A 17,500-nucleotide genomic window follows, 5' to 3' on the forward strand; every position below is an offset into this window, starting at 1 on the left:
ACAGCTATTCATGGCCAAGAAGATATTCAAAACCGGAATGGCTACAAGGTAGTATTGAGATACCTGGACTAATTTTAATGGGCTGGTTAAGGTCGAAATAGCAAGTCTTGCCCTGAGTTCTCTGCTTGTGGGGAAACCAGCATTATATAGCCATCTCTTCTTCACTGGTGTGGCCGTACCCACAGCTGTGTTACTGTCTGCTAATTCTGTGGGATGTTAGAGCTTCTGATGAAAAGCTTTTTAGTGGCTCGCTGTAGGGTGGGGAGTCAGACAACTCGTGAATGTAGACGAGATTCTGGGTCATCGTCTTGTAGCAAGTTTGCAGCAAAGGACACGCAGAGTTTTGGCAAAAGTAGAAAAGAACATCCCGTCCCTCTGTAGTGTACTTAGCAGGGAAGCTGAATGTAACAGCAGTCAGGTTAAGCCATCAAAGAGTTTATCTTGACATTAGGAGCCCATTATTTTTAAGTGTTAGGAAAACTGACTTTCTTCTTTTTGCGAGAGAGCTTGAGAGGAGACCTTGTGAAGGTTTGTAATTCTGGGGGCAAGAAGGAGAAGACTTGAGAAGACTAACTGAGCTCGTGTCAAATACAGGAATAATTTTCCAAGAATTAGATGTAAACATCTAAGTTTTTTTTCTTTTTTTTTATTTTGGAGAGTTTGTAATATGGAAACTTCTGGCAGCCTTTTTCAGATATTACCTGCTTTCGTATACTTTAATTACTCTGCTAGGTGTACAGTATGCATAAAGAAGAGACATTTTTAGGGGAAAACCGCTTGTGGGGAGTAAAATCCAGAAAGGATGAGGAAGGAGCTTACTTCAGTCTCTGGAAATGCTAACTGCTTTCTCTGCTGTCTCTCACAAGAAAAAGCTGCTGAGACTTCTATTTTGACACTTTTTTTTCTTTTTAGACAAAACATGATTTCTCCAATCGAAAAGACAACCAGCGTGTTTTGACTGCCCCATTGATTGTGTGAAGGATTTGTTATATCAATGCTGCTGGAATAATTTGGGGGACCTTGGGAAATCACTTAATGGAATTTGGTCCATGTCTGCATAATCTGACTTTTTTGCTAGAGTAATTGAAGATGCTGCTTAATAAACTTTTTATAAAGATTCCCAGTTGGTTGCTGCGTTTCAGAGGGTTGTGTCTGAGCACAGTAGTAATACATCTTGTAATTGTCTTTTTTCCTCCCCACCTCACTTAAATATTTTCCCTGGGGAAGAATCTAATGTACTGTAATGCTAGTACCTTTTACAAAGTGACCCTGCTCATTATGATTTGTTCTCTGAAGCTCCCTTGACAACGTATAAATGCACTGAGAATACTTAAGCTTCCTCTCCATCACTTTTTCAAAAATCTATTTGAAAACTAGTGTTTGATACTGCCATTACTATTCTGAGTTCCCTAATGCTGACTCTGTGTTCAGTATCACAACACACATGCAACAGATAAGTTTTATTAGCTAAACAATTTATATCTATGTATTTTCATGAAAATTAGATATGGTGTGCTTATATCAAGTACTATAGAGAAGATTTCAAATATATTTATGGTTTGTGACATGTAAATGTTGAGAATTTTCTGGGGCTGGAGTTGCCTTTATTAACGCTGTTGCAACAAGTTCAATAGCTATTTTCATCTCATCCTCTCAAATAGCTGGGAAAGGTTCATTATGGTTGTTCCGTCTTTTTGCAGCTTGGTAAATAGATGCAGTATTTGGGTTTATGGTATGTCCAGAGAGAGGAAAGCATTATCCCACTGTAGAAAAGAACAGAGCTTTTAGCTGGAAATGGGGTGCCCACTGGCTGGCAGAGAGAGGGATTTTCCTGGAAAAAGGCTTCCTTAAAAACAGAACAAAACCAACCAACCAACAAACAGAGCTTCATGCATATTCTTATTACTTAAAGATATATTTTCGTAAAGCTCTTGAACGAATTGTATTTTGTATGACTTCATAGTGTTACTAAGACTTGTTAAATTTTTGTATCCTGATTTTGACACTTGAATTTGAAATAGACTTCTGGAATTTTTAGCGAATATTCATATTCAGGTGTCTTTAAGCCGATCATAATTTATTACAGTGACTGCTTTTAAAGTGACTGGGCCTATGTCCTTTTAAACTACATTTGGAAAATATACCTTCAATCTAAATTTCCCTCCACCTTCTGTAGATTGAAACAAGAACAAATGTATGTACGTGATGAGTTTGGCAAACTTCTGGAACGAGAAAGGATTTCTTCAAATGAACATTTGACTCGAGCCATTCTTCGAGAGAGAGCTGCGACAGAGGAGGAGCGTCAGAAGGCACAGCGTTTTGTAAGTTCAGGAACTTTTGTAGAAGTTTCAGATTTTTCAAACAACCATGACTTGTTTCAAACTATTGGTAGAGGAGGAAAGCAGATCTCTTCTTGTTATTTTCTTTTCTTTATTACTAGTTAATATTATGTAATTTCATTTTATGTCTTTTTTTTTTTTTGTCAAATATCCCTGTCTTAAGAATAGCTGATTAGAAGGAGCCTAACTTTTGTGAAGGTTGCAAATATAATATGTCTTCTTATGTGTGTGGATAATATTAAACATCTTTTTTTCAGAGGGTGGAAAAGTAATATAATGTTCTAGGTCTATTTACTAGATTTGGTTATTCCATGTTAGGAAGCTACAGATTACAAGAGAACTTCTCTAGAAATTAATTACTTCATATTTAAAGGAAATCCATAATATTTCTGGGCTAGAAATCTGGCTAACAATAAGAATTCAAAAAGTATCGGTTTTGAAGTCTCTTATGTGCTAGAAAACAACAACAAAAAGTCTGACTTTTGATGACTGTCTCAAACCTTGGAACCAGCTTAGTGAAAAATTCTGTATCAAAGAATCATATTTCATTAGAGCTGATGTATAAAAACTTCCTGACAAGGAAGTTGTAAAATATGGCTGGCTGTTTTCCTCTGAAAACTGACACTATATATTTCAGTCCATTTCAAATGTCTGGCAGATTTAGAACTTTTTATATATAGTGATTGCTTGCTATATTGAGTCTGTATTGACTCTTTTTTGTAACAATAATTATTATTCTCTGAGGTGTGAATATGCCTTTTTTTTTTTTGAAATTATGTGAGTGTAAACAGTAAACAAATCGGTATTTTTCAAGAAAAAATGTTTAAAATACTTATGTGAGCATTCCTATTAAAATAAGTGGGATTACTTATGTCAGCATCTATCTAAATATTTGTTTGGCCCTCTGTATCTGAAATAAAATCAAAGCTTTCTAAGGTTTATTGTTTGGTAACATAGTAAACCAATCACTTCAATAAGCAATAACTTTATGCTGTGTAAGTAAAAATCTATTGCTCATATTACTTTTCCAAATCACAGTTTAAAAACAAATTTCACCTAAGTACACTTGAGTATTAGTATCTTTTGCAGATGTTTCTCAATGCTTTTTCGCCTCTATGGTAATGTTATTGTTGAAGAGTAATTACAGTATGGTAAACAAATGTTTAATATTTTGTCATTTTAAAATATGGGAACAAAGGAAAATGGAGAGGAATTATGACCAAGGTACAGCCTTAGTCTTATGCCTTAAACCCTTGGATTCTTAATATTGTGCCGGAGAGACATGGGTTTTGTGGCCTCAACTTAATGAGAAGCTGAAGATTTATAATGGAGAATATTATTTGCATAATTACCAGGGGGTTTGCATCTTTCACTTACTACTGTAGTTAGCACTGTGCTTTTGAGAAGCACATGATACCTTTCTCATCAGCCAAATGCTTGAGAGATTTCTTATTACGGATATCAAACTGGTTTATTTAGCCGTTATGTCAATTTTATTGTTAATTTTTACTTGCTGTATAATATTTAAGTTAGCACTGCCTATGTGAAGCAATCGGGAATTGCTGTTAACTAATTTTGAACCTCATCAGCCTGGGAAGTGATGTTTCAAGGTATGTGGTGTCGCTGCATGTTGAGTTGGAAGAAGAACATAAAAATAGTGCTAATGAAATGAAGGAAACATCTTAAAATCCTACAGGTTGTCTCCTCACGTGGAGGACAGCATGACTTGCTGCCTTTCCGTGGTGACGGCATCGCTGCCTGGCATTTCAGAGCTGACTACCAAAAACGTGCTTTTGTGGAAGCATCGGCATGTCAGGGCATAGATATTGCACATCAGAAGAGCAGCTCTGAGCTCTGCTAATGACTTACGTATCCTGGCATAGTCATCTCATTTTTGATCGTCTTACTGTTTCGATCTGTGAAATTTTAAAATATCTTGAGGTTCTTTGGTGAAAATTGCTATGCACGTTTGCTATTACTACTGCAAATTCGTCATTTCCACTATGGTTTGTTCATTCTTTGAAGTGTACTGTAAGGTAACAAAGTAGCAAGTAGGGTTTGTGTGTTTGTTTCCTTAAAATGGGTCTAAATATTAAAACATTGAGTAATTCATACCTTCCTTGCAAGTCCTTCTATAAGTTGCCTCCTTTATTTTCCTGTAACTGGTCAGTTTTTATATACCCTTGACTTTGTTGCTTATGCCAGCTGTTTGTTTCACGTATCCAAGCTGAATTTATTAAATCTGTAACGGGGGGGAATATATCTGTGTGTACCATTTGTCAGGTAGAATGAGTAATTTCATGTTCTAGTTAACTGCTATGGTAGGTTTATATTTTATGTAGCCTGGATTTGATCTGGCCTGTCAGATGCTTTTTGTAGAAAAAAGAGTGTTTCTGAAATGTCAGTAGCATTATCTACAAAAGTAATTCCTTTGCTGCTGCTAAATTGTTTCAATAGTGTGCAGGAAAATAAATTATGGTTAGAAAGGAAGAATTTTGTTTTTTCTTTATAAAGGCTGCTCTTTATAAAGGCTGCTAAAACTTGCAGTTTTAATAAATAGACATAAAATTGGGAACTATTCCTTCAATCTAACATTCTTAAACAATTTTAACACCAGCTGCTGCTTATAGTTTCAGAGAGAAGAAACTTTTAAGTGTTAACAACCCAAAAGTTAGCATTAACTCTTCATACAAACAAAAAAACTTGATGAAACAAAGCTAAAATGAACAGCTAAAAGAGTAAAAGCTTTGCAGGTGACAAGAATTACAGAAAGTCATCATTTGTCTCTTTAAGCAAAAGTATTCCACTTCTCAAAAAAAAGAAACTTAAAAGAAGTCAGCAGAGCTTGGGCAGCAAAGTAAGGCAAAGAAGGAGGGCATCCTTAAAAAAAATCTGAAATAATTTTTAAGTGAGCAGAATGAGGAGGATTGTGATGCGTGTTAGGTTAAATGTTAAAAATGTTAAAAAACCAATCCCCCACAAAACATAAAGTATGACAAAAAGGATTTTAAAGAACAATTAACAAAAGGATTTTAAAGAACAATTAACAAAAGGTATAAAAGCTAACACGTACACATGCATGTACACTCACACCCACACCCACCTGCCATGGATCGGGGTTTCTACCAAAGACTGTAGACCCAGGAGCAGATGAGGGAGTACGAGCAGCACGCCGAAGAGATGAGGCCATAGCAGCAAAACACCCTGAATTAATTTTTTCACGTGTCTCTTCAGAGTGGAGGAACTTTTGAAAGTTCCTATGCCAAAACTTTTCTTTGCAGAGATCTCCTGAAACAAGGTAGAGAAGTTTGAGTAGAAAACGTTCAGGGAAATCGACAGTTTTACCGATAACAGCTCTTCAGGCCTGAGTGGTATTCATAAAAGCTCTGAAAGAAACTCGGAGATGATAGATGAGCTAATGATAGCTGAACTACTTATGTGCTGTGTAAGCTGTTAGGGAAAGCTCCCTCAGTACAAGTGGACTGGAAAGTGGCTGATAGGATGTCAACTTCTTCGAAACAATTTTGGGAGAGATCCAGAGGTTTACAAACCAGTAATTCTGATGTTTGTACCAACCAAGGTAGAAATTACAATTTAGAGTGGAATTTCCAGACCCTGACCAAAAGCCCTAGAAATCCCTTGTGGAGTCAGTGTGAGGATTTGTTCAACTGTCGATGCTTAATTCAGCAGAAATAAATCCAACTGCTGTTGATTCCTTTAGCACTGCTTTCAGATGTCATTGACTTTGAGAAGTATTTCAGACATAGCCTAACTTTCCTTATCCCGCAGCGTTTGGGTCTAGGCTTTAAAATGCGATGCCAGCGACACTCAACACACCAAAGGGCTGGTGCGGTCTTGCTTCTCTTCTGGCTTCTCGCCCATCGCTGGCTGTGTGATCCTCCTGTCTACATTGCGGTGGGGCTGATACTTGATGCTGAAACAAGCGGACTTGGTAGAAATTCATTCTCCTTTTTTTTTTTTTCCTGTCTAGCAAGTGACGTGAACTAGCTTATTTGAAGGGTTAGATGCATGTCAGTGTTAGGGATACTTTGCTGATGAAGAATTTCTTTACCTCTTTTTCTACCCATTTCCACCTCTGCACTGTAGTTCACCTCCTGTTCTGTTGTGTCAGTCAGATGTTGTGGACTGAAGCAAATGCATTACAAATCCGTCCTGGAGGCCTTTTTGAAATGCAGATGTGCCCACAATCTGCTTTATAGCTCAACTACAAAAATAGCTCAATTGAGGAAACTGCAAACTGTGTGTGAAGGGCAAGTTGTTGGGGGAAGAAAATGAAAACTTCTTGAACTGGCCTTGCCATCAAAGACAGTGTTTTTGTACCTTTAGCTTTACTTACAGTCAGCTTTTAGACATGGTATTTGCAAGTATCTCTGTGTGTTTTCACCGAAGGACAAAGTGCAGTGTGTGCTTGAAGTTGTACTTGAGAACTGCCTGTAGCAATGCAGCCAATAAAAAATATTTCTTTCTTCCATACCTTTAGCATGTATATAATTTTTTTTTGCCCATCCTTCTTGAAGGAGGACTTCATAATAAATTGTTTTATTTCAGTCTAGCCATAAAGAATTTCAGTACTGATGTGGTCCTCTTTAGCAAAAACCAGTGCAATTGAAAGCCCCATACTTCTCACTGCTCCAAGAATACTTGTATTGTGTTTTACTCACATAGGCAGCGGACCTGTCCTCCTTTGCAGTATTTATTATTGGAGATCTTTGCTGCACATCTGAAAGTTGTGGATAGCTGAGTTGGGCATAGTCTGGCTTTAAATGTGGTAGCTGTGCCATAAATAGCTTATTGACGTTCCATCACTCGAGTCATTATGAGAGTCAGGGTGAGACGTAGAGAATATGGAGTAAAAAAATCAATAGTTATCCAAAGTGCAGAGGACCTGTTGTATTTCCATCTCCTTATAATGACCTGGAGTTTACTGTTAACATATTTGCTTCACTGTCTGGACTGAAACGAGCTGTCATTAAGACCCTATATGTTAGAAAATGGTTTTATTGAGCTGCCAATGACATTAAAGTCTCATTTCCATGAAGAGGCACAGAAATATTGTTCTGTTCATTTGCTGTAACCATAACATTAAAATTTGATTATTGCTATCATTAGAAATCTCTATCCATACTAATACAATTATACATATTTCCCCATGTATTGTTGCAGGCTTTCATTGAAGTACCTGTTAGAGAATGAAATCAGTTGTTGCTGAGGTATTTTTTTGTTTTGTAAATTATTTTCTACACAAGAAGGTCTATTAATAAATTCTGTGTTCAAAAAATCAATTTGGTAGAAGTATGCTTATATTAAAAAGTCCTTTTTGCACCTTAGGTGAATGTGGTAATCAGATTATTGGATATTTTTTCCTAGCAAAATCATATTTGAGATGTATAAGTCTTCTTTTACTTTTCTGAGCACGGAAATCAATAGACAAAATACGTTCCTCGATATATTAGAGCTGAAGCGTGTTGAGTTATGTTAGGAGTGAATTTGACCTATTGTCATAATTGAATACATATTGTTAAAATAGAGTGTTTCACTCTTCTGTGTCTCAACTGTTTAGATGTTTTCCCTATCATCCTTGGCTGGCTGCTCCTAGTCACTATGTATGTGTGCTATGCAATGACCTTTGCTTTAGTGTTGCATTTATTTTTCCTGTCCTCAATTCATTAGCTTTGTCAAGAGGAGGTCCCCTATTTTCCATAAGCAGATTATATTCTGACCCTTCCTGCTCTTTCCAAACGGTCCTGTGCTAACCATATTTTAAGGATGACTTCACTAGAAAATACCAGGGGGAAGAATTACTAAATGAGTTAAGGCATTAGTTCTCAAGAGAAAAGAAGTCTGTTTACAAACCTGCAGTATTTATTACATACCTCATTTAGCTCATTCATCATTTTAATAGAAAAATGAATCTTTTTAGATGAATCTGGAATAATTTGAGGTAAACTACATAGCCTGAGGCAAAATGTGATTGCTTACTGTAGGGAGGGCCAAGCTGTTTCTGAAAAGTACTGTATGATTGGTGACTATAATTTACAATTTATGATTGTAAAAATATTAAAGGCTCATGTGTGAAAATTAGACTTAAGGTTTGGAAACTATGTGGTACAAAATTAAATCTAGTGAGAGTTGTTTTGTCTCTTCTTCTTCAGTTTTATAATTTAGAAAGTAGATATTTCTCTTGAAATCTCAAATGTAGAGATTTTTGGAGATTTATTCATGAGATTTCATTCAGGTATATGTACATGGTTCTTTTTTGCCATGCACTGTTGTTACTGCTATTCAGAAATAGCAGTTTTGTTGCAGCACATAGTCTTTTTGCATTAGTACTCTTGTGGTATGGGCAAAAGTAATTTGTTTGGGTTTGTTTTTTCCTATTGTAGAAGACAGAGTAAAAGACAAGAATGGAGGAAGCAGTTATTTTTGTATATTGAGGATGTGATCTATCTTGTTTTGTTTTGAGGGCGAGGGGTTTGGTTGTTTTTTTTAGAGAGGGAAGTGGGATACAATGAAGAAGTCATTTACATTTTGAAAATATTAAACTCCATTGCACTGTACATGTTCATCTTCATTTGAATAAACATAATATCACGGATATGGCTTATGTCTCTCCTGGCACACATTTCTTCTCTCACTAACTCTCTCTCCCTCTCTTTCTGGCATTTCTACTGCAGCGGTAAGGTGTTTGGGATAGGAATCTGGCTTTCTGTCTTTTCTGGGATGTTAAATAGATGATGTGAAACTCTACTGTATGAAAAAGAAGCTGTTGCTATGCAAATAGAGATTAATAATGTTTTTTTCCAGAAATGCAAGAAATGGGACTTCCTACCAAATACTTGCGAATGGTTTTCTTATCTGGGCAAATATATGTGCCTTGAAAAAACGGTAAAGACCCACTTGCATGTCTAAAATTACTTTATTAATAAGAGTGAACAATTTTTCCCCCCTTTGGTATAGTTAAACAGTAAAAATAATTTAAAATAGCCTGTGGGTGATAGTAGTCTGTGTGCTGTAGTTGTAATCCCAGTACGATCTCTGTCATGTGAACTGTTAAGCAAATGTTTTATTTCATCTCTGAAACTGCCATTAAATCCCTGTGAACTAGAATAAGAAGTTGCTTACTTGTATCTCTCTTCTGTCCCTTTACAACATCCATTCTGACATTTAAAATATTTGTTTCAATGGAACAATACAAATAATTTTCTCCTTCTTTCAGTTTTTCACTTGGCAACATGTTATAGACGTATATTTGTTTTGTTGTGGTTTTATATGTAATGGTTAATTGGGATTTTTTTCTCTATGTCGAAGTTTGACAGGTAGGAAAAAACTAAAAATAGAAAATTTTGAAGGCAAGTAAGGTATGTAGAGTGAGCATTTATTCTCTTTAAATATTTCTTTTTGAATGGTGAGAGGAATGTGTTTTGTTAGTCAAGCAGCATTGCTATTTTTTTAATTCTTATATAGCAAAACACAAGATATTTGACAGAAGCAAAATTAATCACTGTGTTATCTCAGCATCCAGATGAAGATCTAGTGCTTTACAAAGCCTGCTGCTCCATCAATTTGTTCTTTTGGTTGAATTCAAATTGAGTTCATTTTTATAGATTCACTGCATAATACTCTTCTCTCTCCTCCCTCATTCATTAACCAATTTGTTCTTGCTACTCCCTTTTTATTGAATGGCTAACAAAATTGCTGTGCTATCTTTTCAAATGAATATCATCATTCCTTGTCATGCATGGGCAAAAAGTAAGCATATTAATCCTTTTTCCATATATCTTCCCTCCTTCCAGAGAGAAGACCCATTTCTGCCCTCAAGATATCTTGAAAAGAATGTTTTAAATAACGTTCTCTTGAAGCTTTGAGCACAATGCTTGTATATAAATATTCCTATCCAGACTTCTTTTGATTACTTCTGGGCCTTTGGAGCATGTATACCCTGCCAGTTGTATGACACAAAAAGACCAAGTCTAAGAGTTGTCAAGACTTGTCCTTGTACATGACATGGTACAAATACATGCACTGGATTAAAACATGTTCAGTCGACACAAGTCTTGAAACAGAATGCAGGCAGTCTCCTCCACTTCAACAAAACAATTTGCTGGGTCTTGAGACTCTCATTCTGACTTTCATTTAATATTTGTTTACTCTCAGGTTAGGTTAATTTTGTCTGGGTAAATATTCCCCTTGTCTCTCCTTTAGAGTACTCTAGTTATCTTCCTTCCTTTGGGTTGAATTAGAAGACTTATGACAAGAAAGGTTGTTTGGGGGCAGGGAGAGTGGAAATTACGAGCAATTTGTTTTACTAATGACCACCTGAACAATTAATGAAAATCGCTACTTCATGATGCCTGTAACTTATCTGAGGACTCTTCACTGTGTAATGTGGGTATTTTGTTTAGGAACACCAGCTGAAAGAAGGTGACCAAGCCATTGAAAGAAGACAGTTTGGAAAGGATCTAGCTACCTATATATTAAAAAAAGTCGCTATTTATTAAAAAGTCATTATATTGATTAGTGGTCTTGATGTTGCTATTTTATGATATTCTCTCTGTGTACTGTTGTAGCATTTGCTATAATCAGGACTCTGCCTATTCTGTTGCAAGCAAGTTTTGAGACAACGGCCCTTCCTTTTGAAGTATTGAACTGAAAAAAAAAAGAGGATTTGTTGTGAGTGGCAGTAAGATGACAGTGTTACATATCATGTTCCTTATGGCTAAATTTGATAGTTCTTTTTTGTAAACATCCCTTTTATTTTTGTATAACTCCCCTTAATTTTGTATATGACAAAGCTTTTGCAGATGACACCAAGCTGGGCAGGAGTGTTGATCTGCTCGAGGGTAGGAAGGCTCTGCAGAGGGACCTGGACAGGCTGGATCGATGGGCTGAGGCCAATGTATGAGGTTCAACAAGGCCAAGTGCCAGGTCCTGCACTTGGGCCACAACAACCCCAGGCAACGCTACAGGCTTGGGGAAGAGTGGCTGGAAAGCTGCCCAGAGGAAAAGGACCTGGGGGTGCTGATTGACAGCGGCTGAACATGAGCCGGCAGTGTGCCCAGGTGGCCAAGAAGGCCAACGGCATCCTGGCCTGTATCAGAACTAGTGTGGCCAGCAGGAGCAGGGAGGTGATCGTGCCCCTGTACTGGGCACTGGTGAGGCCGCACCTCGAATCCTGTGTTCAGTTTTGGGCCCCTCACGACAAGAAGGACATGGAGGTGCTGGAGCGTGTCCAGAGAAGGGCAACGAAGCTGGTGAAGGGCCTGGAGCACAAGTCTGATGAGGAGCGGCTGAGGGAACTGGGGTTGTTTAGTCTGGAGAAGAGGAGGCTGAGGGGAGACCTCATTGCGCTCTACAACTACCTGACAGGAGGTTGTAGCGAGGTGGGGGTTGATCTCTTCTCCCAAGTAACAGCGATAGGACGAGAGAAAATGGCCTCAAGTTGCGCCAGGGGAGGTTTAGATTGGACATTAGGAAAAAATTCTTTACTGAAAGAGTGGTCAGGCCTTGGAACAGGCTGCCCAGGGAAGTGGTGGAGTCCCCATCCCTGGAAGTATTTAAAAGACGTGTAGATGAGGCGCTTAGGGACATGGTGTAGTGGGCATGGTGGTGTTGGGCTGACGGTTGGACTCGATGATCTTAGAGGTCTTTTCCAACCTTAATGATTCTATGATTCTATACCTCCCCTTTTTTTGAGAGCAGTTGAGAATCTGGATACTGAGTTTTGTTGACAGAGCCTGTTTAGGAGTGAGTGGGGTATGTGCTTCTTACATCTCAGAAATCGTGGAATAATGGAAAATTTCTTTCCTATGGGAGACATGTTGTCTCTCTGTTTTCCAGGCAGTTTTGTGACAGTATTTCTTGGGAATGAGAGGAGTGGAGGGAGGAGGAGGAGAGGAAGAAATCTTGAATTTCCTTGTAACTAAGCAGATGAATAGACTATGCCCCACCAACTTTTATATTCACAACTATGCCCAACATTGGGTTTTAAACTTGAGGATAAATAAGGGTGAGGCACTGGTACGTAAATAGTTAATTACACGTACATTGTCTCATTTAGGAGGAGCTGACTCTCCTGGCCTTCGTGGGGAACTCGAAGTTTGGGGGTGGATGTCCCTTTTCATTTTTGATCTACTACTTGAAGCGCTTGCATTCAGGAGTCCCATTGCCACCCGATTTTACATCTCTCTCCCATGTAGAAAATTATCTTCTTGACTATAAGGACAAAAACTTTTTCTTTTTTCCCCTTAATTAGGGAATGGACCACGTACCAGTTTCCACCACCTTGAGTTCTGTAAGGCATGGAAGTGACCTTCCAGCCTTAGTACCACCAAGGCAATGTTAACAAAGCATTTTTCCTTATCCATTTCTGAAAGTGTAAGTCTGGTGCTATGTTTGTATAAGGGAGAGAGAGAAAATATACTTTAGGAAAGCTCTTAAATATCTTCAAACAAACAAAAAAGCACTTTGACTTTAATGTTGGAAAGGCCAAAGCGAGTGGCAGGACCATCTACATTATCGGCATTTGCAACAATGATGTCATATGCTGCTTTAACCAAAACACAAACGTAAGTGATGGCTGAGACATTTTTATTGGTTTTGGTTTTAATACTTTTTCTGCTCTTTGTGCACTTTGACATATTCTTTATTTATTAGTATAAAATTGGATGACTTGTATTTCTGCTATGAGTTAGTGAAACTTCAGTGTCTCCATAGGAGAACTAAATGATGACTGTGAAATACTGTTGCATGCCCTTTTTTTTTTCTTTTTTCAAAGGCAGTTTATATGATTGAGAAGTTCTGTTGCCTCTTCTTGTCTGTCAGTTCTCGGTCTTAGTTAACACATTTGGTTAGCAAAAAGCCTATAACAGGTAATGGATAGTGTAATAGTCGTCTTCAGGAAGAATGATTTAACCTTTGCCAAAGATAACAGTTCTTGAGAATTTGTGTATCACAAGTTAGAATGAAATGTGATCTAAAAGTGCCATCTTACACAATTACTATTAGTGTTCTCATGATCATTGCCATAGATTCACTTACATAGTGTCACACAATATGCTGGATGGTTTAAGGGACTTGAAGTAGGCTAATACTTATGCTGGTAGAGTCGATGATAATCTGAATTCTAGAAGAGGCATACTGATAGGGAATGGTATTTTGGGAAAAAGGGAGAGAGGTGACAAATTAAAAAAATCCTCAGTTTTTGATGTAATTTTAAGTTTCCATGTCTTTTTGTATCAAGGTCCCACTAGATGCCTGGAATATGTTAAGATGTTTAAGTGTTGTAGCAATAGTTGCCATTGTATCTAAAGCAGGTGTATACAAATCTAATTAAAAAGGATATTTTGGAGAGAGGGTGAGGAAAGAAAATCGAATGTCACGGTTAAGTCTGTGGGTTTGGTGTTTTTATATAGATGTTAAGAAATTTTTTGGTCCTATCATGTATTACTTGTATGATACAGTCTGTGGTAGGCATGCCAGTGTGCGCATGGAGGAGGAGACAGTCTGCCTCCTTTTTTTAGGCAGGGAAGAGTTTAAAGTGTAAGGGTTAATAAATTGGGAATGTTAATATACCATTTTATTTCGGTAGTAAAAATTATTCTCTTGATAGTACAATCCTCTGAAGACTGAGGGCTTTTTAATTTCACTGTTCCCCATAGCACAGTATGTCATCTGTGTCCTGCAAAGTGCAGTGGAATTTGTAGCTGGAAATTCAGTCTTTCTCCAAGAAATGTAGTGATGATAGCCTTTGTATGTACAATTGTATGTGTGTGTGCTTGTCTGTCTTTCTCTGAGGTTGTGTTTTTTGGGAATCTGACATATGGGTGGCTGTGTTGCTCCTAATTAAAAAAAACAAACTTTGATTTATACAAGTAATATAGAGAATTGAAGCCAAGCCATTTTCTTTTCAGGAGGTACCATCACCCTTCAAAATATGCTAATTTCAACATGTAGCCTACAAAACTTTTTTTTTTTCCGTCTTTATAATGAATTTTGAAAGCAGAAACTGGTTGCAGCTGTCAAGTCTGCTGTTTAAAAAATTTCATAGGAAGGATACGGGACAAGTTTGTCAACATTCGTTTTTGGGAAGCCATGGCAAAAGAAGATGGTAATACATGCTTGTCACATTGCTTCTTGGTTAATATGGCTGATACTTATAATTTAGTTGTGAGCTTGGAAGATCCGCCAGTCTGTTAGCATGGTAAGATGCTGCATTGTTTTTTTCATAGATGGTTGAATTCAAATCACGTTCGTAAATAAATAAATAAATAAAAATTCTTTGCTTCTCATTTTCCTAATTATCATGCAGATAAACAGTGGGGATCGTGACATTAGGAGAAGTAAGTGGCTTATGATTTTGCCTCGGAGAAAGAAGCTCTTGCTGTTCCCCCTTTTCCCCCCTTGGGCTATGCAGCAGTAATAAATGAGCAAGTCCAGAGTACTTTATGATAGATAGTTAATGGTGCTGTGCCTGAGCCAACAGGCTTGTTTCCGCAGCAACTGTCACAATTCATAGTCATTAGCATATCTTTAATGGTTGCTTTTCAAAACAATTTCTACTGGGGCATTTAGCATACATGAAGTAAAAAAGCCATGACGTTGAAGAAGGAGTTCTAGGTGTAGGTGAATGTTTTTGGCCGAGTGTAAGTTGGAGAGTGTACGCATGAGGGGTGTAAGAGTGAATTGAAAATTACTAAAGGAATTTTGGAGGTAAATACAGGTTGACTTTCAAACTCCATTTGTGACCACGTGTCTGCCTTAAAGCCTGTGAATAATGCAACAAAGAGCCTTCTGCACCATTTTGTTGGGTGGTTCTTGCATTTAGAGCGCAGAAAGACTGCTCTGGAACCTTCAGAGGGAAGAGAACTGCTGCATGCAACAATGATAGCAGAGTCATTTCTAGCATGTAAGGGCTATCAAATATTCAAGTCATGACAGCAGACTCACAGCGATGGCTTAATGTACCTGCTATTTTGGTGCAAGAGAAAAAATACTTCTCTAGAATACCTATCAGATTTTCTTTTAATGCTTTTGAAGGTAGGCAAGAGGGATGTTGGAATGAAGGATAATGAGTGGGTGTTGTTTCTGCCTTAGTAATGGGAGACCTTCTAAGAAGTACTCAGATAAATAGGTTAGTTGGATCTTTGTTTTACATTGTAGTAACTCATGAAATATTTTAATTTTCCTTCTCGCTTTTGTCTGCCTGTTTGAAGCATGAGGGAAAAAAATTGTTATTTCTTTTGAAGTTAGTGAAGTTGGAAGAAGATACTGAACTTGAGAAAATCGTTTTTTGAACATGCTACCTGCAAGTGAGCTATTGTACACCAGGAAAATAGTGCCTATCATTTTCTCTTGCAGTTCGGTATGTCTTAAAAATTCATTTTAGATTTTTACACGAACAGATTTGACCTTAAGGAAAAGAAGGGAGTATTAAGGCGAGCCTTCATTTATTTTTAACAGATTTTCTTGCTAGCCTACATTATTTTCCAGTGCTGCCAGTTTTATTCCCATATTCCTGTTTTGTTTGGAGGCTCATGGAAAAATTAAGCTGTCCTTCCTAGAAGAGTAACTTTATCTTCCTGCTGTAGACCAGTAGAAAACTGGTGGTCAAGATCCGTCAAGTATAAATGCAGTTAAGTAGTTTGTAGCAAGAAAAGAGGGTGACCACATAATTGCTGTGAGTCAGTATGGCAGGGGTGGGCGTTTAGCTTAAATTGAGAGTGAGGTCACAACCCTTGAAGGATCTTTCAAAATCTGTCAAATGTTTGACATCCTTATTTTGTTTATTTTTTTGTTTGTTTGTTGCTGTTGGTTTTTTTTTGTTTGTTTGTTTGTTTTTTTTTTTTAATGGTCAATCCTGGTATATTAGGGGAGCAGATCCATGTAGCTTGGAGGAGTAAGAGATGTTCTACATGATGATGTACATGAAGTATCCTGATAATCTGAAATCTGTGGTGATCGAAATTGATAGTATGCTAATGCTGATCAACAATTTCGTTAATGTTTTATTGGACAAAGCAGATTCTGAAAAAAAACTTCAGTGCCTTTTATGAACAGTGGCTTTATAGTTGTTAGAGTGGATATTATGAATTTCTGTCTTGTCGTTATTGCAGTTTGAAAAATTGCTAGTTGCATCGTGTTCAGCCACGTGATAACTTTTGGCTACTTGAATTTTGCAGAACTAGTGTACAGTATATTTTTACATGCACAACAGCACTTCTGGCTGCCCCAACAAGTAAATCTGTCAGTCTGTTAGGAGTATTAAAATTGCAAAATCTCCTAGAGGTGGTTAGTGTTACTTTTGGAGGGAGAAAAATAAAAAAAATTGCATAGGTATCGTGAAAAATTAGGCTCTAGTGACTTTCAGGTGGGCACTCAGATCTGGTGAACTGAGTTTGGTTGTGTTGGTGTTGATTTCTGTACTCTAAACTCGCTTTGTAGGGGTGTGGTATGAAGCATTAACTTATGTGAAAGCACTATAAACTTTTTTTTTCATTCAGTATTTCATTTGGGTTGGTACGTTTCATTTTAGAGGCCTGTAGCATCTGTTGGACGTGGAATATAAGCTGTGTATAATTATCTGTTCAGAGACTGCTGACCGTCTGGTGCCCGAGAAAGTGTAAAGGTGATAAATATGTTAGATTTAAAGATTACATAAACACAGAGCTGAAGTGCAACAGATAAGAAAGATCAGATAAAATAACTTCTGAAATCATGATTTTGCTATGTTACTATTGTTTTGATGTAGCTTACTTGACTGTAATTTTCTCTAATTTAAAAAACAAATCATCTTCCTTCTCCTCTTCATCTTTCCAAAGTCCCATGAAAGGAAAGATGTTTAAGTACATGTAAGATTTGAGATATTGGGGAGAGTGATATAACTATTATTCCATGTGAACTACTGGAGAAACCCAGGACGTTCATCTTGTCATGCCTTCTGTAAGATTTACAAGTTGTCCTGAAAACAAAAAGTAGTCTTGACAGTTTGGAGTTCTGAGTCAATCCGTATTTTGTATAGGATCGTATTTGGGTTTGTTTTTTTTTTTTTTTTTAAATGTGGGTATTTCTTTCCCAAATTCTGTTCTTAAATTGTTTTCTTAGACATCTGTTTCTATCTAAACTTCTCGCTATACCCCAGTTCT

At 37.2% G+C, this 17,500-nt stretch overlaps 1 protein-coding gene across 7 annotated transcripts in view; it reads left to right on the forward strand.

Moving 5' to 3' along the window:
* The window catches only part of CHCHD3 (coiled-coil-helix-coiled-coil-helix domain containing 3), a 158,606-nt gene that overhangs the window by 52,219 nt on the left and 88,887 nt on the right, over window positions 1–17,500 (forward strand). For all 7 annotated transcript variants that reach the window (XR_012672482.1, XM_075142638.1, XM_075142622.1 and 4 more), the window contains exon 4: window positions 2,177–2,321. Coding sequence is in view for 6 of the 7 variants with exons in the window: in XM_075142638.1 (XP_074998739.1) it covers window positions 2,177–2,321 (145 nt within the window). In the remaining variant the exon portion in view is untranslated. The remainder of the gene's footprint in view (window positions 1–2,176; window positions 2,322–17,500) is intronic.

This window comes from Calonectris borealis, chromosome 1, assembly GCF_964195595.1.
Source record: "Calonectris borealis chromosome 1, bCalBor7.hap1.2, whole genome shotgun sequence".
NCBI classification, from domain to species: domain Eukaryota; kingdom Metazoa; phylum Chordata; class Aves; order Procellariiformes; family Procellariidae; genus Calonectris; species Calonectris borealis.